Source organism: Vigna umbellata, chromosome 10, assembly GCF_029865625.1.
Source record: "Vigna umbellata cultivar VRB3 chromosome 10, Vumbellata_1.0, whole genome shotgun sequence".
Classification (NCBI taxonomy): domain Eukaryota; kingdom Viridiplantae; phylum Streptophyta; class Magnoliopsida; order Fabales; family Fabaceae; genus Vigna; species Vigna umbellata.
The window spans coordinates 16,074,793-16,100,873 of NC_142174.1; the positions used below are offsets into that span (position 1 = coordinate 16,074,793).

At 28.6% G+C, this 26,081-nt stretch overlaps 3 protein-coding genes across 3 annotated transcripts; 2 read left to right on the plus strand and 1 right to left on the minus strand.

The window, feature by feature from the left end:
- Positions 1–676: 676 nt before the first annotated feature.
- On the minus strand, positions 677–2,056 carry LOC148192032 (isoflavone reductase). Its single transcript, XM_088100475.1, has 5 exons — positions 1,841–2,056; positions 1,623–1,757; positions 1,309–1,546; positions 1,000–1,203; positions 677–890 (listed from the first exon to the last, which is right to left on the minus strand). The coding sequence occupies exons 1-5, from the start codon at positions 2,054–2,056 to the stop codon at positions 727–729; spliced, it is 957 nt and encodes a 318-aa protein (XP_087956601.1). The 3' UTR covers positions 677–726.
- A 3,292-nt stretch (positions 2,057–5,348) lies between these two features.
- On the plus strand, positions 5,349–7,002 carry LOC148192033 (isoflavone reductase). The gene is made up of 5 exons (XM_088100408.1): positions 5,349–5,678; positions 5,763–5,897; positions 5,974–6,211; positions 6,327–6,530; positions 6,640–7,002. The coding sequence occupies exons 1-5, from the start codon at positions 5,463–5,465 to the stop codon at positions 6,801–6,803; spliced, it is 957 nt and encodes a 318-aa protein (XP_087956534.1). The 5' UTR covers positions 5,349–5,462; the 3' UTR covers positions 6,804–7,002.
- Positions 7,003–19,908: 12,906 nt separating this feature from the next.
- LOC124833855 (isoflavone reductase) lies at positions 19,909–21,604 on the plus strand. Its single transcript, XM_047308417.2, has 5 exons — positions 19,909–20,235; positions 20,319–20,453; positions 20,530–20,767; positions 20,875–21,078; positions 21,193–21,604. The coding sequence occupies exons 1-5, from the start codon at positions 20,020–20,022 to the stop codon at positions 21,354–21,356; spliced, it is 957 nt and encodes a 318-aa protein (XP_047164373.1). The 5' UTR covers positions 19,909–20,019; the 3' UTR covers positions 21,357–21,604.
- The last annotated feature ends 4,477 nt before the right edge of the window (positions 21,605–26,081 follow it).

Consider the following 26,081-nt stretch of genomic DNA (forward strand, 5'->3'; position numbering starts at 1 on the left):
ATAAATATAAAAATTAACTTTTTAAAAATTTAAAAAGTATTCTTAAAAATGGAGTTTCTGTGTCTTAATACAAGTGTGTGAGAAACACATCTAAACAAATATTTATATTAATTTGACACAATACTTATTACAGGTTAAAATAATCATTACAAAAAAGAAGAAGTAAATATTCATACTTTTTCCTATCACAAGCGTCGTCAGAATATTCGCGAGAAGATCCAATTAATCAACAATTTTACCCTCAAACAATTTTACCTTTAATCTCCCAAAATGGGATAATTGTTCTTTCATAAAGGTTGCTACGGTAAATCTATTTTTATGCTGAAATTAATTTCTACACATTTTTACTACGTTTTATCTTCATCTTTCCGTTATCAAATATTTATTATTTTTTTTCCTTATTTTATCTGTTTAGTGTGCCTCTTTCATGAATTTCCATTGCAAGTGCAGTGTACTTGGAACTTTTTTCAGGGTCCTTACGAAACAGAAAATAATCAAGACACGTATCAAGAATGATGTAAAAGTTTGGAAACAGTACTTTTGACTGCAGAACACATTACAGTACTACAATTCTTTTGGGTTAAATGAAGATTAAAACAATAATATATGAATATGATTATTGAAGTCTTAGACAATCGAAAGAAACTTTGCAAAAATAAAAAGAGGAGGACATCAGCATTTTGCATAGGCATCATAAGAACGCATTTGTTCCTCAAATTTGAGAAATCAGAGAAACTGGTTCAAATATTCATCTACGGTGGTGTATTTAACGTTAGGATAAGCCTCAGAAGCCTCAACATCTTTGGTGGGATCAATCTCGTACACTGCATCTCCCCTTATCTGCTGTGAGTGATACAATGCCAACAGGTAATTGTTTGGAAAAGACAACTCTGCAGTCGACCGAAGGCAAAATAAATCAATACACTCACAAACCAGCATATGAACTGATATACTGATCATATCCAACCCTACAAAAAATGAATTTGTTAAGTTACTTACCTTGAATATCCTTCAGAACCTTTTCCTCTGGAACATAGATTTTCTCAAGACTCTTTCCAATCTTTTTCTCCCACAAAGACACAATCTCATTTAAGGTCAAATAATTAGCAGGAAGTCTTATATGCACGGCTTTATTCAATGTGTTAGGGTCGTTCACTGCTTCCACTGTGTAAGTCCCCACATCAGCCTCGGTCACATATGCACCTGAAACCATTAACAATATTATGTATATATGTACTCCTTCAACCAATTCACTTTGTCTATAACTGTTTTGTTTATAACTAAAATTGAAGTTTACACTATGACTACCTTTCACGTTTCCATCTCCTTGAATGAATATCTTGTCCCGAGGAGGAACAGTGATATCAATCTGTGCCAGGTTACGTAAGAAGTAACCGGTAAAAGCATGACAGCATAGGTAGGTGTAAGGGACTCCCTCGGCTTCGATTACTCTCCGGATTTTTGCTTTTTCCTCAAAAACTTCTCTCACTGGTTCAACTGCATCGTGACGATCCACATCCAGTCCAAATTCAGATGGGAAGAATCTCTGTTGAGGAATGAAATTAGTATGGAAAATGTGGTTATTTAGAACAGATTTATTTTGATGAGCAAGAGAGGCATACCTTGACGTTTCCAGCTTCTTTGATTGCTGCAATGATCTTGACCTGATCTTCTATGAGTAGTCTCCCGAATGAGCAGATGACGACGTCAACCTGTTTGATGGCGTTGACGAGACTCTGATGATCGTTCATGTCTCCCTGGAGAGAGAAAGGAGTGGTATGATTAATGGTGTGAAAAGAGAAAATGGTAAGAAAGAAATGAAGAGAGGAAGGGAAGGTACTTGGATTAGAAAAACTCCAGAATTTTGGAAGTTCTGAAGGAGTTCATCCCTGGTTTCAGGATTTGCAGCTGTCACGAGCCTTGGTTTGTTAACATTGGCTGGAGTGTCCCTGACCAACACATACGTTGGATTCCCTGCCTTCACACTTGCCCACACAATGTGCCTTCCGATGGCTCCCGTAGGTCCCAATACTAGGATTCTGTCTTTTCCGGCCATGAGAAGAGATAACACTGAAAACAAACACTTAGCAGTGGTTGGCTTTCTTGTTTTGTAGGTAAGTCACTAAAGCAGGAATGGTTTTGTGATGCATAGACAGCAACACTTTCATTGGTATTTATAAGGCACCACAGCTTTGTTCTGCATGCAAACTTTGGCTTCATGTGCTGTCAAAGTCTTTGCACCAAATAAACAACAAATATGTTCAGCAGCTGGCGGCGCGCCTACCAATTTAAAGACATTTTCTTTTGGTCAAGCATTCAATTGTGCACCGATATGAATATTATGTTTTTGTTCAATTTTTAATACAATTAATTTATATATATATATATATATATATATATATATATATATCCCAAAAATATAGCTATAATTAGAGGTTCTGACATTTATAATGAAATAAAACATTTATAAAAATAAAGTTTAACTTACAATTATTCTAAAATAACCCTAAATTAAAAATTTTACAGAAAACAAAAACATACACACACCAAAAAAGATTAACATTGATCATAGAAAATGAGTAAAAATAATGAAATAAAAACTATTTGATTAAAGAAAATTGATAATACATTAATTAATTGTAACTCTACACAAAAGAAGAAATGTGTATTAAAAATTATATTAAGAGAAAAAATGTTTTAAAAATCTTAATGAACTTTGTGGATAAAGAACAAAAAGAATTGTTATAAAACTAAAGACCAATTCGAATATTTTTATTACTTTAAAGTTGAATCAGGATAAAAACAAAAATGAGAATGAAAACAAATATGATGACAATGAAATAGATACATAGTCATCATCGTTCTCATATCCAACTCATATAAAAATTATGTATTATTCATATTGATAGTAATATACTTAATTGATATGAAAAATTTTCATTAAATGAAATACTTATATAAAATTATTTATTTGCCATTCCTACTTTAGATATTGTATAATATGAATGTTGGGTTCGATAATATTTTATTACGTGATTTAAATTTATTTTTGCTATAAACTCAATTGATGGGACACAAATCAAATCTCATAATTTTTGTATTATTAGGTGTACCTTGATTGAGAAAATGAAGATAGAAACTAAAATTCTTAATATTCGGAATTAATAACATTTAGATTATATAGTTTTTAAAAGGATTCCCTATTGACTTACTGTGTTTTTAAATTTAATAAATTCTGCAATAAGACCAAAGAAGAAGAATCTACACCACTCTACAAACAATTTATTATAAGTATGAAAAGTCCAGCACGGACATTCAACGATGGAATACGTTTGATCGCCATTTTAGAACTTTAGATTAAAATAATATTATCTGATTACCGCCGGGGTTAGTACAGTGATATATACGCAGCTTGGATAATTTCGGCTGAACCTTTTCAGCCATATTTCTAGGATAATAATTTTGCTGCCCATTTCAGATTTATTCACTATATATTAATTAATAACTAAAACGGATTATTTTAATTTTTTTTATCAAAGTAACGACTTAAATTATGTAAAGTGGTTCAGGAAGAGACAAAATATCTTTTTTCCTTTACCAAAAAAGGAAGATATAAAACGTTAGTCTAAATTAATTTAAAGAATTCATACATATTTTATTAGATAGAACAAACATTAAACATAAACAAGTAAGTTTTTCCAGACATATGATCGCGAGTGAAATTAAAATTAATTATGTGTATATCAAAACTTTTTCCACTAGAGTAACCATAAGGTCAATTAGTATACTATAAGGTTATATTGTTACACAATCGTCTAATAATAAACCATAATCAATATAATTTTTTAAGATAGTTCTCGTAAAAATATATAGTTTATTGTAAATGGGAGGAATTATACACATATTGTAATGAAGAAATTTAATTCCATTAAATTACTTAAAAAAATAACAACGATTAATATCACAAGTACATACATATATAGATCAACAAGCATACTCCTCATTTTCATCCAAATTTATTTATTTATTTTTTACATAAAGGCATATTCTTTATTTCAATTGAGCCACACTTAAATTAAAGTTTACATACACACTCAAATTAAAGTTTACATTCATTTGACACACCTAAATATTTTACATTCATTTGACACTACCCTTACTTACTTTGTATTCTCTTCTTTCTTGAAATAACACAAAAGTTTATACTTTTTTAACTATTTTACCCTTATAGCGTGTGTCAAATGAATATAAAAGTATGTCATGGTATCATTACTCAATTTATTGACAGATATGTAAGGTTCCTGATACCTTCATCCACTTACTTTTTAAATAAACAATATAATGTATCATGACACACTTTTACATTCATTTGACACAAAATATAAAGGTAAAACAGTTTTAAAAATGTAAAGTTTTGTATTTTTTTCAGAAAAAGAGAGTAAAAAGTAAATAAAAATTGTGTCAAATGAATGTAAATTTTTTTTAAGTGTGTCAAAAAAATTATTTTCCATACACATGTTACCAACCGATAACTAGCTTGAAAAATTATTATCTGACACACTTAAATTTTTTACATTTATTTGACACAATCTTTACTTACTTTTTATTTTCTTGTTTCTTGAAAAAATATAAAAGTTTACAATTTTATCACTATTTTATCCTTGTACTCTTCGTCAAATGAACTTAAAAATATGTGGTGGTGTCTTACTCCGTTAGCTTATTTGAATGAAGCCATGCTGCACAAAATTGACTGTTTACCTTCTTTCTACATAAACCATAAAAGTATGTTACAACCTCATATTTCGATTGAGTCACTTCTTTAATCGAGTATTTGGGAACCTTTTGTAATCAGATTATAATTATTTTACATTTAGTTTCTCGTTGGCATAATGTTGTTCAAGACTAGAGTATATATTGAAGTGAATATGAGCTCTAATGAATTTTAAACATTTTTTGTTTTGGTACTTTGGGAGAGGTTATCTACTGTGAATAATTTCTCTCTTGTTTGTTTGCAAACATGTTTCTGTGCTGGATAAATAACAAAAAGAAAGTCAAATAATTGGTTGTTTATGGACTTGAGAATTGATGGAGTCATGTGATGCCGACGGCCGCTGGTGAGAAAATATATATTTCTTCATTTTGTGGCGTCAAACATGGAGATCAACATGATAGATATATGTTTACAAGACATTTTATGAACATGATATAACAAACTAAAATATTCGTTGGTTTTCAACCTCTGAATTCAAGGCGCAGCCTCCCTTCTGTAAGAAAATACATATTTCTTTATCAAGAGAGTTAATCTTTTAGAGATATTAAGCCACAAACTGGGTTGCCCTATAAATACCAACCCAAGTGTTGCTGTCTATGCACCACAAAGTCATTCCTGCTTCAATCAGTTACCTACCAAAACAAGAAAACCTCACACCACTAAGTGTTTGTTTTCAGTGTCATCTCTTCTCATGGCCGGAAAAGACAGAATCCTCGTATTGGGACCGACAGGGGCCATTGGAAGACACATAGTGTGGGCAAGTGTGAAGGCGGGGAATCCAACGTATGTGTTGGTCAGGGACACTCCAGCCAATGTTAACAAACCAAGGCTCGTGACAGCTGCAAATCCTGAAACCAGGGATGAACTCCTTCAGAACTTCCAAAATTCTGGAGTTTTTCTAATCCAAGTACCTTCCCTTCCTCTCTTCATTTCTTTCTTACCATTTTTCTCTTTTCACACCATTAATCATACCACTCCTTTCTCTCTCCAGGGAGACATGAACGATCATCAGAGTCTCGTCAACGCCATCAAACAGGTTGACGTCGTCATCTGCTCCTTTGGGAGACTACTCATAGAAGATCAGGTCAAGATCATTGCAGCAATCAAAGAAGCTGGAAACGTCAAGGTATGCCTCTCTTGCTCATCAAAATAAATCTGTTCTAAATAACCACATTTTCCATACTAATTTCATTCCTCAACAGAGATTCTTCCCATCTGAATTTGGACTGGATGTGGATCGTCACGATGCAGTTGAACCAGTGAGAGAAGTTTTTGAGGAAAAAGCAAAAATCCGGAGAGTAATCGAAGCCGAGGGAGTCCCTTACACTTACCTATGCTGTCATGCTTTTACCGGTTATTTCTTACGCAACCTGGCACAGATTGATATCACTGTTCCTCCTCGGGACAAGATATTCATTCAAGGAGATGGAAACGTTAAAGGTAGTCATAGTGTAAACTTCAATTTTAGTTATAAACAAAACAGTTATATAACAACGTAGACAGAGTGAATTGGTTGAAGGAGTACATATATACATAATATTGTTAATGGTTTCAGGTGCATATGTGACCGAGGCTGATGTGGGGACTTACACAGTGGAAGCAGTGAACGACCCTAACACATTGAACAAAGCCGTGCATATAAGACTTCCTGCCAATTATTTGACCTTAAATGAGATTGTGTCTTTGTGGGAGAAAAAGATTGGAAAGAGTCTTGAGAAAATCTATGTTCCAGAGGAAAAGGTTCTGAAGGATATTCAAGGTAAGTAACTTAACAAATTCATTTTTTGTAGGGTTGGATATGATCAGTATATCAGTTCATATGCTGGTTTGTGAGTGTATTGATTTATTTTGCCTTCGGTCGACTGCAGAGTTGTCTTTTCCAAACAATTACCTGTTGGCATTGTATCACTCACAGCAGATAAGGGGAGATGCAGTGTACGAGATTGATCCCACCAAAGATGTTGAGGCTTCTGAGGCTTATCCTAACGTTAAATACACCACCGTAGATGAATATTTGAACCAGTTTCTCTGATTTCTCAAATTTGAGGAACAAATGCGTTCTTATGATGCCTATGCAAAATGCTGATGTCTTCCTCTTTTTATTTTTGCAAAGTTTCTTTCCATTGTCTAAGACTTCAATAATCATTCATATATATCATTGTTTTAATCTTCTTTTAACCCAAAAGAATTGTAGTACTGTAATGTGTAATCTGCAGTCAAAAGTAATGTTTCCAAAGTTTTACATCATTCTTGATACGTGTCTTGATTATTTTCTGTTTCGTAAGGACCCTGAAAAAAAGTTCCAAGTACACTGCACTTGCAATGGAAATTCATGAAAGAGGCACACTAAACAGATAATATAAGGAAAAAAATAATAATAAATATTTGATAACGGAAAGATGAAGATAAAACGTAGTAAAAATGTGTAGAAATTAATTTCAGCATAAAAATAGATTTACCGTAGCAACCTTTATGAAAGAACAATTATCCCATTTTGGGAGATTAAAGGTAAAATTGTTTGAGGGTAAAATTGTTGATTAATTGGATCTTCTCGCGAATATTCTGACGACGCTTGTGATAGGAAAAAGTATGAATATTTACTTCCTTTTTGTAATGATTATTTTAACTTGTAATAAGTACTGTGTCAAATTAATATAAATATTTGTTTAGATGTGTTTCTCACACACTTTGTATTAAGACACAGAAACTCCATTTTTAAGAATACTTTTTAATTTTTAAAAAGGTTAATTTTTATATTTATAAAAAAGAAATTAAAGAGTAAAATAATAAAATTAAAGTAAATATAAAAATTTGCTGAGTAAAATAATAGTACCCTTCATCAAATTGAAATGGTCAGGTAATAAATAATTTTGTTACAATAATTATCAGTTAATAACAACCTCTAGATTTAATAACTTAATAATGGATCACGATAGCTTTTGTATATGTCCTGTTGTTCTCCAAGAGGACACACACAAGATGCTAATCTATTGAAGAATAACTACTCAATAATATAACTTCACTTTCAATTCAAACTTACTCACGAAATATTACTGAAAACTTATTTATTTTTACATGTATGACTTTATAACTTTACAATTATATAAACGTCCGTACCCCATATCGGACGTTTCGGATATTGACAGGGTGGTTGAAGAATTAATTTTCTTCAGCCCCTTAAACGTCCGTTGTGGAGGTAGACGTCCGGCCCCCTCCACAACGGACGTTTAAGGGGCTGACAGAGGGGAGTTGGAGAGGTGATTGTCCAGCCTCTTAGACTTCCGTCCCCCCCACAACGGATGTTGAGAGTTTCACTTATTTAGATGACAGCACCCTTTTCCTCTCTTCCTTACCGGGAGGGCAATCTTATGGCCTTCACCTCCCGCCCGGCCCGGAAATAGAACCCAGCCCCCCCTTCTGATCCATTCATTTCTGCAAGCAGGGGGATCTTCGATGCTGTCATTTCGAAATGTCCGCTTCAACCGCAGTTTCACCTCCCAAAAAGCAAAGTTGGCTTGACGAGCGCAGATGCGAGGAACCGGGAGCAAGATAAACGCTTTTGTTACTGAGAAAGCGAACGCGACGGTTCAAGACTCAGCCGAGCGTTAGCGAAGCTAGATTTACCGAGAGACTTCGAGTTAGCGAAGCGCTGTAGTAGCGCCGGCCGAAGCCCTATGTGCTAAAATGCTGAGCCAAGGATGCTCCGCCTTATCTATAGAAGCAGTCAACCGAGTGCACAAACGGACGTCTTGCAGTGCACAAACGAACGTCCAACCCCAGTCCTACCACAAAACAATTCAGGAGGTGGTCGGCGCGGACGTCTGACGGGCACGTGGGACGTCTACATGGACGTCCGAGGTGTACACCTGACGTCTGGATAGGCGTCGGGCCTGACACATCGGACGTCTATATACACGTCCGATGTGGACCCCCGACGTCTTAGTAACATCACCCACAAAGACGTCAGGGGAAGGTCGGACGTCAAAAGACCGAAAGAACGGACGTCTAAAGCCCTTTCTGCACTAGTGATTATAACTTTTTTCTCTTTTTATCAAAAATACATATATTATATACATATGTTTTTATTTTTTTATGATAACAAAAAATAATAAAATTATTAATATTGTAATTATAAAAGTAAATTTAAATAATTTTTATAATTTTTTTGTAGATAATGTTTATTTTTTTAGATATTTTTATTATAAATAGTTAAAAAAATTAAATAAAAAGTAGTTAACTTTAAAAAAATCGCTTAAAAGATAAAATTGATAAAATAACTATGTAATTTAAAAAATAAATAAATGATAAAATGGGATAGATAAATGAAAAAAATATCATACAAATCTTTTTTCTACGAAGTATTCACATTTTAGAAAGATCAATTCGTTTTTAAGATCATTCTTTTTAATTATCTAAATCCTAATTCCTTAAAATATTAATTATTTTTTCATAAATAATCCTAAAATCAATAATAAAACAAATTAAAATATTTTCCTTTTAATAGAAGAACATATTTAAAATATTTTTTTTACAAATAATAAACAAATATATCTTATAAAATCTAATTTTACTTTTTTTGAAAAATCATTATGTATTATCATAAACTTTATAAATTATTATTAAAATAGATATATAATAAACTATTTTATAATTAATAATCCAAAAACATGTTTAAGGTATAGATATATAATATATTAATATAGTTGTTCAAGGAAAAAATATATATATATAGTAACATACATAGGAATACATAAAGACTATCACATTTCACTCTTCACCAACACTATGTATCACAAACTAAAATCTTAAACATTTATATTTTCATCTTTCACAAGACATAAGATCATGCATCTTTATCTACTTATAATAAGGTGATCATTAAAAAAGAAAAATACAAGATAAGACAAACAACGAGAGAAAATAAGCTAACACAAAATCATCATGTATCAATTAAATATATTACAACATTGTACTAAATAACTATAAACAATTAGAAGCACACAATCTACAAAAAGACTCTTCTATCAATCATCCAAAAAAATGCATTGACGTCGAACAACTTGAAAATCATGCACTTGTGATGGACAATCTTCCACCCAACAAGGTTATTTCTTTTATTGTCATAAGAAGTACAAATTGTTCTTTAGACATGCACCTCCTACTATTCTCACTATCTAATTCATCCTCCTTTATATAAGTATGAATGAGTAGTAGAGTCTCTGGATAACTTTCATTTTGTGGCCCTACTTCATTGCATAACCTAAGAAATACATAATCCAAAAGGATTTTCTCTCTTAGAAATCCATTAATTTTCTTCATCCATATATCCTGGACATATTTTTAACATTCATATGATCATTACACCACCATCTGTATGCATATTTACCACATTATGAAGTTTAAAAAACATGTTTTAAGTCATCATGTTGTCGTCTAATGCCACTAGTTATCACCCGACGCAACTTTAACAGAGAAGTTCATGCAAAAGAGCACCCATAACCAACTAAGAGGCACTCAATGCTAGCCTAGGCGTCCAACGACCCTAATGGTCGCCCAACGAGAGGATCCTTGAAGCTCCTAAGATTTATTTGGATTTGCTGGCGTCCAGAGGTATTGATTGACACCCAACGACACCAAGTCAATGAGCTCTCTAACTTTAGTGTCACTCAGCGAGAAAAACCCTTGCTCAACAACAGCCAACTCAAAAAAGCCATTATCTAAGTGGTGCTTAATGCTATCAGTAGCGCCCAACAGTATTAGAAAATCTCAACTTCCCTTGTTGAGCTTGATTTGTGTAAATTGACATTCCTTGAGCCAATTCTTAGTATTGAACATCTCTATAATCATAAAATTTAAGGTTTTTAGCTCAACCAATGTCATATTACCCAATTCAAATATCATAGAGACAATTCTGACAAAACTAGTTAATTTCACAATTCAAACGCACGAAACAACAATTTCACACTTTTATCATTCCACACATGTTCTACCATAACATCACAAATTCATTAGGAACTAGATATAAGCACAAACTCAACCGAATAGAAATCCAAACTTAAATTCAACAAATAACCACCAAACAAGCATATCACAACCATAAAATTTTAGCTTCCCTCACCTAAAGAAACAAATCAAGACAACAAATACACATTCAAGCTCACAAAATGTTTTATCTACACATAAAAACACCACAAACACAATCAGATCATACCATTATAATTATTAATTAGTAGAGACTCGTTTTTAAAATTAAAACCCTACATACAACTAAGATAATGTTACATGCAAGCCAAAACAAGTTCGACCAAAGGGGGAAAAACAAGATTTCAACTTACACAAATGGAGAAACTGATCATACAAAAAGAAAGAGCTCGTCAAAAGGATCATCACAATGTTCTCTAATATTCAAACAAATAACCAAAAAATAAAAACACTTAGGCTATGTTCACTTTAGAGGATGAATTTGGAGGAGAGAGGGTGAATGAATTTGAGGAGATTAGAGTGAATTGATTGTTGTTTTTTTGAAAGAATTTGGAAGTGGGTGAGAATGGATTTAGAAGTAAAATTTGTGAAAATTAGTGTAGGATTTGATCGATGTGACAGATAAAAAAAATGGTTTAATTGATAGAAATTAAAGATTACCAAAGTACCATTAGTAGTAAAAATAATATAAAATAATAATTGTTAATATTATATAATTGTAAAAATTATTATAAAGATAGAAAAAATAAAAATTAATTTTTAATATGAAAAAAAGATTGTATTATTATTATTATTATTATTAGAGGAAAAAAATAAAATTAATTATGAAGATATGGATATGAGCTTTCTTATGTAACTTTGTTTTTCAAAGAATAATGATACTTTGACAACAATTTTTTAACAACATTTTAACACAATCTACGTATTATTTTGTGATTGATCCATATTGATGTTTATGATTATTATTATTGATGTGGATAATTTTGGACCAATTACAGAATGACATAATGACATGTAAATGATATTAAAATGTTGTCAAAAAAAATATTATCAAAAAAAATATCACTATCCTTTTTATCCTTTTTCAAACCCTAGAAACATGTACTCTGTAAGAAGCACCAAATTGGAATATAATAAAATATGAATCTTGGGAATTATGAATTGCAGCAAGGACAAATATGAGAATTGATTGTAAATCCTTTTCTGCAAATCATGCTTCTTCTTGGAGGATTGAAAAAAAAAACTAATAAAATTTCATTATCTTAAACATATTATTAATTTTAAATATCATTTTTTAAGTATTTGCATAAATTCTTAATAAAAGTTAAATTAAGACTTCTTAATACATGTATCAAACGTTGTTTTATCAGGAAGCAAATTATATTATTTTAACTTTATTTAAACTTTTAAATATTTCTTCACCAGTTTAAATAATAATGATTTTAGCATGAACTGTGGTTAAAAGTACAGCACAATAATAATTGCAGTTAATTTTTTTATAATAGGTATTATATTCTAATAACTATTTTAAACCTGCATTTAATTGAATATCAAATAATGTATAATTATTGGAGAACTATTCTATTTTGCATAACCAATATTATAATAAAAACATTGATATACAATTTACATAATAAATGTATAATTGGATGGATCATTCATGTTTTCAGACTAGAGAAGAGATGTTTCATGTATCTTTAACATCATTATTATAATCTTTTCAATAAATCTAAAATTAGGAACTTCTTTTTCAATAAATTTATCTTATTAACATTATTTAACAATTTTTTAATTATTTCTTAATGATCTTATACTTTTTCATCATTTAATTTAAATTTGTTTATTAAATTTAACATTTTCACACTTCAAATCTTGTCATTTCCTTTATGTTTTTTAAATAATCCTAAAAAAAATTTAAGCGTGTTTCTATCTTTATTTTCTCGTGAGAATTATTTATGAAATATTAACAAATAAACGTGTTTCTATCTTTATTTTCTTTATCGTTTTCTTTTTCTTTTTATTTTGATTTTGGATCATAGTAAGATTTTTAGACAATGAATTAGTGTCATTTTTTTTCTACAACTTTTTATAAATCTCATTCCTTTACATAAAATTTTCATTTTTAAAACTTATAAATCATAATTCATCATCAAATATTGAAATAACAATTTATGAGAAATTTCATTATATTTTAGAGGTATTGTAAGAATTATGACTCTAATACCATAAATGAAAATTTTCTGTTTTGAAAAAATATTTTAAAAATATAAAGACATTAAAAACGTGTTATGTAAAAGATATTTTTAGTTTATTTTATTAATGTATTCTATATATAAATAAAATTAGTGTAAATAGAATAAAATATAATTCAACACCAAATATTAGAATATCTTAATTTTAATTTCATAAATATCAATTATATATATATATATATATATATATATAATATATCTTTATATAAAAGATAATTTTAAAACAACTTTAAAAAAATTAAATGAAAAAATATTAAATAAATATTCTCAATAAGTCTACGTACTAATATATTTTTAAAATTAATTGAGAAATGCATCAATAAACTATATAAATTGTAAGCCCAACACCCAACATACATTATTGTATTATAGTAGTCATTGATCATCAAAAGCATGGTACAGTAGTCAAAATTCAAAATGTAGTCGATTTTTTTCATATATATAATATATTCACATTTCGGAATCATTTTTAATCAACAAAATGTTTGGTGAACTGGACTGCACATAGAAATCAGCAAGTTTTTAATTATCTATTTTACTTGCAATTAGCTGTATGTAATCATACAACTCATTCTACAACCTATAAATCTCACTAATTTTTTATTAACTCATAAGTTTATAGTATGCGAACTCACTAATAAAAACTAAAAAAATATACTAGATTATTTAAAACATGAAAAATGTATGAAAAACTAAAATACATCTATCATAATATGGACAAAATATATTAGAAACTGAATATATTAATGAAATGATTTTTTTTTCTAAAAAAAAAAAGTCATCCACATCGTTCAAAACATGGAATTAAAAAATATATCTCCAACTTTTTATATCAAGAAATGGTCCACATTCGGATACTTTTAGAGTTTCTAAGTATAAATTTCAATAGTTGACCCTTGTGTTTACATTATTGGTTTTGGGCAATAATCAACTTTGATGTTAGTTATGGTTATAAAATGACAACCGAATTCATTGAATGGTAGTTTCGGCCCCTTTGATTGTGAATAATGTTAAAAAAGATTTCAAAATAGGTTTTTATTTTTAATTCAAAATTGCAAGTTGCTTAAAAAAAATTATTTTGTTCTCACAAGTATGAAAGTTATTTTGATTCCTAAAATATTCTTTTTTATTTTGGCTTCATGTCTTTTTTTTTCCTTCATTATTAATTTAGTTATCATATGCATATTATCAGTTCTTCTTAGTTCCTATTAACCATTTTTCAGACTAATAAAATAAAAAAAATGTTAAAAATATTAAAATAATGTATTTAACGATTAATTATATAATGTACTATTTTAACTTTTATGGTAATGAATTTTTTTTATACTTCTAAAATAATATAGAAAATAGTTAGATTTTATAATAAAAAATTGTTCGATCAATCACATATCGGACGGTTAATCTTAACTCGAATCATTTACGAGTCATAATGAAACCTATTAATCAAGAGGTAAATCGGTCGGTCCTAAATCAACATGATTAACTTTAATGTTGATAACTTTATAAGTAAAGGTGAATATACACAATTAAGTCATGATTAGACTAATATTAATTAAAAGCATATCCCTGAAATTTATAAATATATATTTGAATTAAGGAGATAGAAGATTTGTATTTACTATGATATTAATTCTTAACGGTTAAAATTGAATTGATTTTGATATCATAATGTCTTTTCTAAAAACTCTCCGAATGATTTGAACGAACGATCATATATAGAAATTATATTTCAGAACTAAGTATCACAACTACACCAACAGAAAGTTTATTGACTTTAAGTATTTTGATATTGATAACAACAAATATTTGGTTCAGAGTATATTGAATAAAAACAATATAAATAGAAATTTGTTTAGTGAAATGGGTTAAATTTGACGTTTTTGTTTTTGGAATTGAAAGATAAAAATTGGTTTTGAAAACCTTAAAAAAAAGACAACTAACTCTTGGGACAGAGGTTAACATGAACAAAAGGAAAAAAATGCACAACTGAGTAGAAAAGCTTGACACCGAGTCTCTCACAATTTCCATACTACTGTGCTTTGTCATAATGTGTATCTAGTTTATTTTTAGGTAGAGTTATATAATCGTCTAATTCTTATGTGTTATTAGTTTTGATTATTTAAATATATTTAGTTTTTCTCTATTTTTTCCAGTGATTCATTTTTTTTTTGTTTTTAATATTTTCTACAATTAGAAAATCCTACTTTGAACCATGAGTGTATACCGGTTATAAGTTATGGATTAAGTAAATTCATCATTTAATTCAATAATAAAAAAAAGGTTTTAATTGAGTTAGATTTCTCCATTTTTTTTGTCATAATCAATTTAACCTAAATCGCATTGGGTTGAATTAGTTGGGTTATATAGGTTTTGAAATCTTCTTTTACTAAAAATTATAATTTTAAAACAATTTTTTTCCTAACTATTTTAGAGAATTTTTGTAAAAGATAAATTATTTTTTAATATTTAAAAAATAAATAATTCAACATTTGAAAAATATTTAAACTGGACTGAATTGATGAAAAATTTGATCATATGAACATTCTTATACTTTAAACCTTGAAATTAAAAAATAATTATAGAAAAGTATTTTTATGTTTTATAAAAAAAATAAAATCGGTAAGGTTTAATCTTATTATTATACCAATAACACTATATTTAAATTATTTTTGCATTATTTTTTAATAGCTTATATACATCCTTATCCTTAATGTAAGTTGAAAGTCAATCATGCATACTTGTAAACATATACATGTACTAAAATTCTTATAAGTTGTGTAGATATATAATTATAAACATCATACTATCATACAAGTTGTTGTGAATGGAAAACTCCGTTTATCATTATTTAAAACCAGAGACTGAACCAAATTATCGATTGTAAAAATTACAAAAAAATCACACGACAGAGTTAACATAATACAAGTATAATTTATAGATATGTGTTATAAATGTGTGGAATAATAAACAAATGTGTGAAATTAAAAAATATAAACTCTAATTTAAGTCTTTAATTAATATAGACAGCGAAAGGTACTTAAATATATGCTGAGTAGTTGGAAGTTGGGTTGGTTTACTCATCTGTCACGATGTCACATTACATAGAAGTAGCCAAAAGCATACGTTATATAGGAAAAAGAAAGAAGTTGTCACGAAGTCATATATATATATATATATATATATATATATATATATAATTAACAAACAGCATGTCTTTTGTGTATTATCATTTATGATTGTGAAATAATATGCTAACTTTTTATTCAAATGTTTTTCAGAACTAGAGTGAGAATTAATGGTTAGACAGGAATTATGAATAAAAATAATATTTCTAGTAAATGTGAATATGTATTTTATAGTATTATTTTAAATTTTTGAATTTTGTATTGACTGTTTTTCAAAGTAAGAGTATCTGTTCCAAGTTTGAAAGTTCTGTGTAAAATATTTATTTTTCTTCCATAAAGAATGTCTTTATAAATTTCAAAGTCTCACATGGCTTTTTGTTTTTTCTCTAAAAGCACAAAGACTTAAAATGAGTGAAATTGTGAAATGAAGTATCGTAGTACAAAAATAATGTAAAAACTATGTGTTAAATGTACATAATTGTATTCATTTATCACAAAACTTATTTGAAAAATTTTAAGAATTTAAAATAATCAATTTTAAATTTTCTTTAATAATTAAGTGTGAGAAACTAGTTATTGAGCGATTTTAAGATAATGTGTTAGTTGACTATGTGATTCATTTGGATCAATTATTAGATCAACTCTTCAATGGAAGTATGAATCCTGTTCCATTTTCGAATCTACATCACATGTCACAATCATTCAAAAAAATTTAAAACAAAAAATTAAAATAAGAGAAAAATATATATTAGGAGAAAATTTTCGTTTGGAATATATTAAGAGAAAAGTGGTTTGAGAATAATTAATTTCATTTAAATAAATTTAAAGAATTTCCATAATATAATTACAAAAATACATGAAATAATTATTTATATTATCAAGTTTCGTATTTAAGATGGAAATTAAAACTAACTTAAAGTCACAATTAGGTAGCTTATAATAATAATAATAACAATAATAATAAAATTTAAGATTTGTTTATTAAAACTTTCTGCAGATTACATTATAAAATACTTAACACAGTTTGAATAATACTGTCATACTGATAATGTTTTCTATAAATTAGACTATAATATTTATTACAAATATTATTGTACTTTAAAGAAGGTAGGGTATTGATAAATACAAAGAAAGAAGTTAAAGGAGGGAAATAACTGCGAGAACGCAATTATTGATTGAAAGTCAGTAACTCACTGCTACATAAAACTATATACATAGAATAAAGAAAGGAATATTATTATGCTTGTACTTTCCATTAAATTTACTTATAATCATAAAGTTTATATTAATAAGTTTTGTCTTCAAATTCTAAATACATTTTTTATTTAAGAAAGATCATAAGTTCTGAACTAAGAAAAGATACTACATTTTGTTTAGAGTTTTGATAAGACGAAAAAATATATTTTCAGACTTATTAATTAGTTCAAATTTGTATTTATCCATGAAATAATATTTTTTCTCGTAAAAAATGTTGTAATTAGAAGTAGAAAAGTTTTACTTATAATCATATAGTTTATATTAACAAGTTTTGTCTTCAAATTCTAAAACATACATAGATAATTTTTTATTTAAGAAACATCATAAGTTCTGAACTAAAAAAAGATACTACATTTTGTTTAAAGTTTTGATAAGACGAAAAATACATCTTTTCAGATTTATTAATTAGTTCAAATTTGTATTTATTTATGAAATAATATTTTTTCTCATAAAAAATGTTGTAATTAGAAGTAGAAAAGTTGTTTAATAATTTGTACAAAAATTTATGTATCAAGTCGAGTGTTGTCATATATGTGTTTTTAGTTAAGCCAGCATTAAATTACTTAGCTGAAAAAAGTTTTATTTGCTCAGCGCACCAGCACAACTTGTTGAGCGAATAAAGGACAGTTAAAGATATGCAATTGAATATTCGCTTAGTGCATGAAGAGTTTGCGCTTAGCTTAGCGAATTAGTTACTTCCAATTGGCTTTTAAAGTGGAAAATATAGGGAAAGTTGGTAACTCCTGCAAAAAGTTTATGACAGAGGAAAAAAACAAAAACATCTTAGGAACTTTAAGAGACTACTTCAATAATCAAGACACCATTGTTGCAAGAGATTGTTTCAAATGCGTACGTTCTATATTACTAGGAGTAGTTAATTTCTCTTTCGTTGAAATTGGATGTAATGAACTCACTCTGATGTAATTTTCCTGTTCAATATATCGTTGTTCGTTCATATGTTCTTTCTTGAATTTACTATCATTGTATGGAAATATAATGTTTTTGAATGTATGTCTGTGTTTACTAGAAGGTAACTTTGAACATGGACATATAGAGCACCAAAGTGATTTGGGAAGGGATAAAGCCAACTATTGTTTCAAATGCATACGTTCTAAATTACTAAGAGTAGTTAAATTTCTCTTTCGTTGGAATTGGATGTAATGAAGTCATTCTGATGTAATTTTCCTATTCAATATATCGTTGTTCGTTCATATGTTCTTTCTTGAATTTACTATCATTGTATGGAAATATAATGTTATTTGTTTGAATGTCTGTGTTTACTAGAAGGTAACTTTGAACATGGACATATAGAGCACCAAAGTGATTTGGGAAGGGATAAAGCCAACTATTGCTTCAAATGCGTACGTTCTAAATTACTAAGAATAGTTAAATTTCTCTTTCGTTGGAATTGGATGTAATGAAGTCATTCTGATGTAATTTTCCTATTCAATATATGGTTGTTCGTTCATATGTTCTTTCTTAAATTTACTATCATTGTATGGAAATTATGTATTGTTTGAATGTCTGTGTTTACTACAAAGTAACTTTGAACATCGACATATAAAGCACCAAAGTGATTTGGGATCTAGAGATAAACCCAATAACTTGGTCATTCTTAGATTTAATACAAATTGTGTGTTAAATTGACTAAAAGATTAACACTTTGATATATTAATTTAGAACTAATTGATAATGGATTAAGATTATTATTCTTTGATGTTAATGTTTGAATAAAATAATGAAACATTAAACATATTTTTATCTTTATATGATTCATGAAACTCAATTCCAACAAAGTGTTTTTAAATTTTCAGCCACAATATTTCAAGTTCTTGTTTTTACAATTTATTTCATTAGTTATTAATTAATCATTTTTTAAATTGATTTTGGTAAATAATTTTAATTAGATAACGTAACTCTGTTCTTTTAAGAGAACTATATTCTAACTTATTCTTTATTACTATACTTTTCAAAAGTTATCAAATTTGAAAACTAATATTTTCGATAGATATAAAATACAAAAAACTTTAGAGTCATTAAAATAAATTTTTCCTATAATCAATTATCGTTACTACTAAAATTTGTTTATTCTGTTGTCATTTGTTTAAGATTGTGTTTCCTCTGTACCTACATCGTTTTTTTTATTCTTTTTTATAATTTAAATCGGTTGATCCCAATCTCTGGTTGTTGCTGAGTGTTGTCTTGTATTGATTGGTTTCTTTTAATATGTTTTTTTTTAATTTGTTGGATATTTTATTTTTATGGCAGTGACGTTGTTAATGTATTTTTGGTCATCCCCTGTGGAAGGTCTCTCTCTATCGGCAGCTACTCGTAAGCACACCTTTAGCGAACAACCACAGTCAAATGGTTGATTGAGAATTGACAACACCAGGTGGCTGGACTTTAACTAAATGGATATTGTTGAACTTGTCAAAACTACGCAATTGCATTATTATTAACCATAATTATTAAGCCAAAAAAAATCCTCATACAACAAAGTTGCTGGCTTTATAAATACCAATCAAAGTGTTCTTGTCTATGCATCACAAAGCCATCGCTGCTTTAATCAATTACCTACAGAACAAGAAATCCAGACACTGCTAAGTTCTTGTTTTGAGTTTGATCTGCTGTGATGGCCGGAAAAGACAGAATCCTCGTATTGGGACCGACAGGAGCCATCGGAAGGCACATTGTGTGGGCAAGTGTGAAGGCAGGGAATCCAACGTATGTGTTGGTCAGGGACACTCCAGCCAATGTTAACAAACCAAGGCTCGTGACAGCTGCAAATCCTGAAACCAGGGATGAACTCCTTCAGAACTTCCAAAATTCTGGAGTTTTTCTAATCCAAGTACCTTCCCTTCCTCTCTTCATTTCTTTCTTACCATTTTCTCTTTTCACACCATTAATCATACCACTCCTTTCTCTCTCCAGGGAGACATGAACGATCATCAGAGTCTCGTCAACGCCATCAAACAGGTTGACGTCGTCATCTGCTCCTTTGGGAGACTACTCATAGAAGATCAGGTCAAGATCATTGCAGCAATCAAAGAAGCTGGAAACGTCAAGGTATGCCTATCTTGCTCATCAAAATAAATCTATTCTAAATAACCACATTTTCCATACTAATTTCATTCCTCCACAGAGATTCTTCCCATCTGAATTTGGACTGGACGTGGATCGTCACGATGCAGTTGAACCAGTGAGAGAAGTGTTTGAGGAAAAAGCAAAAATCCGGAGAGTAATCGAAGCGGAGGGAGTCCCTTACACTTACCTATGCTGTCATGCTTTTACCGGTTATTTCTTACGTAACCTGGCACAGATTGATATCACTGTTCCTCCTCGGGACAAGATATTCATTCAAGGAGATGGAAATGTCAAAGGTAGTGATACTGTAGAATTATAATAATTGTTTTAGTACACACAAACTATAAAAAGCTTAGACAGAAGTCAATTGTTTAATGTTTACGTATATATTATATTGTTTCAGGAGCATATGTGACTGAGGCTGATGTGGGAACTTTCACGATCGAAGCAGCGAATGACCCTAATGCATTGAACAAAGCCGTGCACATAAGACTCCCTGCCAACTATTTGACCTTAAATGAGATTGTATCCATGTGGGAGAAAAAAATCGGAAAGACTCTGGAGAAAATTTATGTTCCAGAGGAAGAAGTTCTTAAGCAGATTAAGGGTATGTTGCAAGTAACACCACTCTTTATTATTAAACTTCACTAATTTATTTTGTGCATATGTTGGTTGCATCAATTGTGTGAAATAAAATCAAGCATCTGTTGGTTTTTTGCAGAGTCATCTTTCCCAAATAATTATCTATTGGCGTTGTATCACTCCCAACAGATAAGGAAAGATGCAGTGTATGAGATTGATCCTGCAAGAGATGTTGAAGCTTCGGAGGCTTATCCTTACGTTAAATACTCAACTGTGGATGAATACTTGAACCAGTTTGTCTGATTTTCCAAGTCTCGCAAACCAATGCAATTCTATGTTCTTATCACTCTGCAGCAGCCAGCTTAATAAAACTAATGCCGCTTTCCTTTTTTAATTCTTCAAAAATGGCCATTGCAGGCTCTGTACTTTGAATTATTTGTTACTGATAACTAGTGTTTTATTTTTTATGTTGTCTTCAACAATATCTCCGCATGAATGTAAGATTCTACATGAGAAATAATAATGAAATCGGTACAACTGTTTGCGCATCATCTACGTTCTCTTTTCAAATTTTTACATCACTGTCATTTCTAGTTTTCTGCAAGATGATCCGTGAATACAACACACGTTATTCAAGACGCACACCAGAGTTGATTCTCACTCCCTGCCAATCAAAACAGAGTTGAATCATTTAAAAGTTAAAAAAAAATCAAATATAAGTAAAATAATAACAAAATTTAAAAAAATACCAATTCGTTAACAAAAATATGAAAGAATTACATAATTTTAATTCTTCGTGCAACGTAAAAATGAAAGATCATTCTTGTCAAATTCAAGACAAAGAAAAATGAAATCTATTTGATGATAATTTGTTCCTGTTGAAAACTTTTAAAAAAATTACCATTGATTTATTGGGAAAGATAAATATTTCAAAAAAAAATAATGATTTAATTATTCAATTAAAAATTAAGCACATGTAAAAAATGTTGTAGAAAGTTTTTTTTACTTAAAATGTTATGCAAACTTAATATCTTCACGATCTCCTAAATATCTTTTATCTGTTACAAGTATTATGAATTGTTTTAATGTATTTTAATAAATATTATAATTAACTTAAGTTGACAATCTCTTCAAATGTTATTGAACTTGTCCGGCTAACAAAGTTAACTCTTAAACCATATAAAAAAAGTAGTAAAACTTTCTTGCAGATATAATCATTTATTACCTTACAATAATAGTAATAATTTTTTTTTAAATAAATAATACTTAAATATATTGTATAAAAATGTAATTATCTTTATAATATAGACTATAATAAACTTGCATTTAAATGTCATTGTTTTTACATCTGAACCTCTCCTAAGAAATAATTATGCCAAAAATATCATTGAAGTGCAATGTTAAAATTCCAAAGAGAGAAGCAAGAAAAAATTAATAACCAAAACATTTTGGTAATGAAAAGAGTTGGGTTGATGTCTCCATCAGACTGCACTTTCAATAATAATAATTATAAAAGTCTTCTATGAATATTTAATTCAATTATACAGTGAAATTCAATCCAAATGCAAGCCATTTTAAAAACATTTTAAGATACAGTATTGAAATTTGTGAATGAGTATAATTTTAACATATTGTTTTATTTACCAATTAAAACTATTATTCCAATCTAAATTTTGCAGAGTAAACTTTGTACAGCATAAAAAAAGCAATGATACACAAATTTTATTCTCTACTCACACTTATTCAACATCAATAAAATATAAAATTAGTAGAGACAAATAAACTAAAAAGTAAAATTATTTTTTATTATATGTAAAAAAAATGCTGGAAAGTTAACAAGTCTACGGTCAAAACTTTCCACAAAATTATTTATTGCAGAGTTAGTGTCGTAAACAAGGACTACAATATAGCAACACTGGTTGATAGTCAAATTCAACATAGTTTGTAAAATGAAGAAAATATCAATGGAATTACGTATTATATTCTAACAATTTCAATCTCCACCTACCTCTCTTTTCTTTTTCCTCTCTCTCTCAGACTTCAATTTTCAAAATTTTGAAAATCACAAATTGACCTTTTTGATTAAAAATATATATAATAATGGAATAGGTTGGACTACTGATTAATATTCAATCGCTAGGTTCACTTACTATAATATTATTATTATTAACATCCCATGCACGGGTAGAATTTTTTATTTAAATAACTACCTTTAACTATTATATAACCCATAAGGAAAGAGTTCTCAAAATAAAATTAAAGTTGAAATAAGATTTCAATTTTATATAATTGAAATATATGAGTATGATTCTTACCCATTTCAATTCCAAAAATTTTGGATACAAACAAAGTTTCACATCGAATAAAATAGAACATGGATACTTTTCAATTCTGTGACCAATAACAAAACTCTAATTTTTTCAACAAGCAAATATGTTTTGACATTTTAATTCCTAAGACTATAGACAACGTTGTAGACCAGTTAGGCTTTGTTCACTTAAATGGATTTGGGGGTGAATGATTGAATGGATTTGAGAGGGTTTGAAAATAATTTTTTTTGTTTTTTATTATTTGTCAATTTAGAAGTATGCGAGAATGGATTTGGAAGTAATTTTTTTTAATCTATCACATCAATCAAATCCTACACTAAATTCACTCTCATTTACCTACAAATTCACTCAAATAAACAACAAAAATTTTATCTTCAAATCCTTTTAAATCCACTTAATCATTTTCTTCCAAATCCATTCAAGTGAAAAAGTCAGTAGTTACTTCCAATAACGTTGACTTGGTAAGAGTCATATGTGAATTACGCAATTGTATAGAGATTTTTTTCTTACACTCGTGATTTCGTATTCCATGATATTTATAGCCACCAAATAAGGATTTTTTTATTACTTTTTTTAATATATGTGTAGTTGTCAAAGTACACCTCAATTTAATGTTAAAAATATGTACTTTTCTATGGATAAAATACGAGTTTCTAGCTGCTTTTTTCATGCAGACTTTGATGGGTAGGAAAGTCCTCGTAAATAATTAGATATAAGATTTGAAAATTCGTTAGGAATATTTAGCGAAAAATATATACAAAAAGTTTTCATGTAAGAAAATCTTTAAAAAAATAATCATGCAAAAAAATTACACTTTCTTATAGAAAAAATCTATTAAAAAAAGAGCAAGAACATGTCTTAAATTTCATAGGTAATTTTTCTACTATTTAATTATTGAAGTGTTTTACTGTCAACAATATTTCCAACTATGTTTTTCTAGGAAATTGAATTTGTGGGTATGTTTTTCTAATATATTGGAAGATTATGAAACTTAAATCTATAATATTTTAAGCAATTTTGTCGAACCAATTAAAGTTTCCTTCAAATTTTGGTCAAAAACTGTACACCCACTTCATAATCAACTAAATAAGGATTGACATATTTTAGGCATAGGTGTTGCCTAAAAGCTAAATAGCAACTTGCATTAGGCAAACTTTCACTCAATAATAAAATAAAACTAAATCAAAAGTAATATAATAATTAGTATAAAATATCATATATTATCTTAAAGTGGATGAGAAGAAGACTTAAGGTATGGGTTACATTAAAGCTATTACCTAATCTTTAATTGCATTAAAATCTTTTCTATTTTATAAACTTTTATAAGAAATGTAATTTAAAATTTGTACAAAATATAAAAAAAGTCCCTATCATTTAACAATATTTTTTTGAACATTCACTTTACAAGTACATGAAATATTATTTTATTATAATACTTCATTTATATCTATTATTATTTACGAATAATATTTTATTATTAAAAATAGTTGAAGGTAGTCGATTTTGAAAAAGTCAGTGGTCAGAGTAAACTTTTCCTATAAAAGAAATTGTAGGAATGAGTTATGTCAAAAATTGAGGTTTTGAAAATTTCCAAAAAGATGGTAAGATGATCTAGTTGACGAAAGAAATCACCATAAATTTCACCGCTTATCTTTTATATTTATAATCTAATGTTATATTAGTCCTAAGGAATAAAGTTTAAACTTAAATTAATTTTACAAAATTAATTTATAAGTGAAATTTAAATATATATATATATATATATATATATATATATATATATATATATATATATATGAGTTTGCTAACGTACGTGGTATTTTAATAATTTTTATTCTCAAAACTAAAAAATAAAGAAATCCTGAAATCTTTATTCACCTCTCTTATTCTTCTCAACCCTTTCTCTTTCATCTCTCTCACTTTAACCTTTTTTCTATCATCTTGTTGTAGCTCTAATTGAAAAAATCAGTTAAACAATTTGTCTTTGTAAAGAGTTGAGTCATTGACATATTCACCTTCAAGCAAAGGTTCATTCAAGATCTCTTCAATTTCACTATCTTCACCAACCTCTCTAATTTTATCATATGCATATGTTGAATCATCATCTCTAAAAAAAACCCTTCATTATGCTTGTGAAAATTAGATAAAATTATATACGACAAAAATTATAAAATGAAAACTCATTATAAAATCATTTTTTGTAAAAAATTGTTTAACAAGTGTTTCTGATTTTTTCGAGGCCAATTACCAATTCCTTTGATGCCATTATGCTTGTGAAAATTAGATAAAATTAGATAAGACAAATTATAAAATGAAAATTCATTATAAAATCATTTTTTGTAAGAAATTGTTTAACAGCGAGTATTTCTAATTTTTTTCAGGTCAATTACCAATTCTTTTATGCTTGTGAAAATTGGACAAAATTAGATAAAAATGAAAACTCATTATAAAATCATTTTTTGTAAGATTGTTTAACGGCAAATGTTTCTGATTTTTTCAATTGGGCCACAACAGGATGACAGAGAAAAGGTTGGAATGAGAGATGAAAGAGAAAGGATTAAGAGGAATGAGAGAGATGAGTAAGGATTTTTTGAGAATGCAAATTATTAAAATACCCTTAACCTTAAAACTTAAAATCTATGATATATAAAGGTATTTTTGTCTACTAAAACCCGGTACACATCGTTAGCAAACCCGT

What these genes read in the sequence shown, in the direction of transcription:
- LOC148192033 (XM_088100408.1), top strand. Translation starts at nt 5,463, where the DNA reads ATGGCCGGAAAAGACAGAATCCTCGTATTGGGACCGACAGGGGCCATT. An exon ending in CTGGAGTTTTTCTAATCCAA is followed by an intron (nt 5,679 to 5,762) that starts GTACCTTCCCTT and finishes TTCTCTCTCCAG; the next exon opens with GGAGACATGAACGATCATCA. An exon ending in AGGAGATGGAAACGTTAAAG is followed by an intron (nt 6,212 to 6,326) that starts GTAGTCATAGTG and finishes TAATGGTTTCAG; the next exon opens with GTGCATATGTGACCGAGGCT.
- LOC148192032 (XM_088100475.1), bottom strand. Translation starts at nt 2,056, where the DNA reads ATGGCCGGAAAAGACAGAATCCTAGTATTGGGACCTACGGGAGCCATC. An exon ending in AAGAAGCTGGAAACGTCAAG is followed by an intron (nt 1,547 to 1,622) that starts GTATGCCTCTCT and finishes ATTCCTCAACAG; the next exon opens with AGATTCTTCCCATCTGAATT. An exon ending in AGGAGATGGAAACGTGAAAG is followed by an intron (nt 1,204 to 1,308) that starts GTAGTCATAGTG and finishes TAATGGTTTCAG; the next exon opens with GTGCATATGTGACCGAGGCT.
- LOC124833855 (XM_047308417.2), top strand. Translation starts at nt 20,020, where the DNA reads ATGGCCGGAAAAGACAGAATCCTCGTATTGGGACCGACAGGAGCCATC. An exon ending in CTGGAGTTTTTCTAATCCAA is followed by an intron (nt 20,236 to 20,318) that starts GTACCTTCCCTT and finishes TTCTCTCTCCAG; the next exon opens with GGAGACATGAACGATCATCA. An exon ending in AGGAGATGGAAATGTCAAAG is followed by an intron (nt 20,768 to 20,874) that starts GTAGTGATACTG and finishes ATATTGTTTCAG; the next exon opens with GAGCATATGTGACTGAGGCT.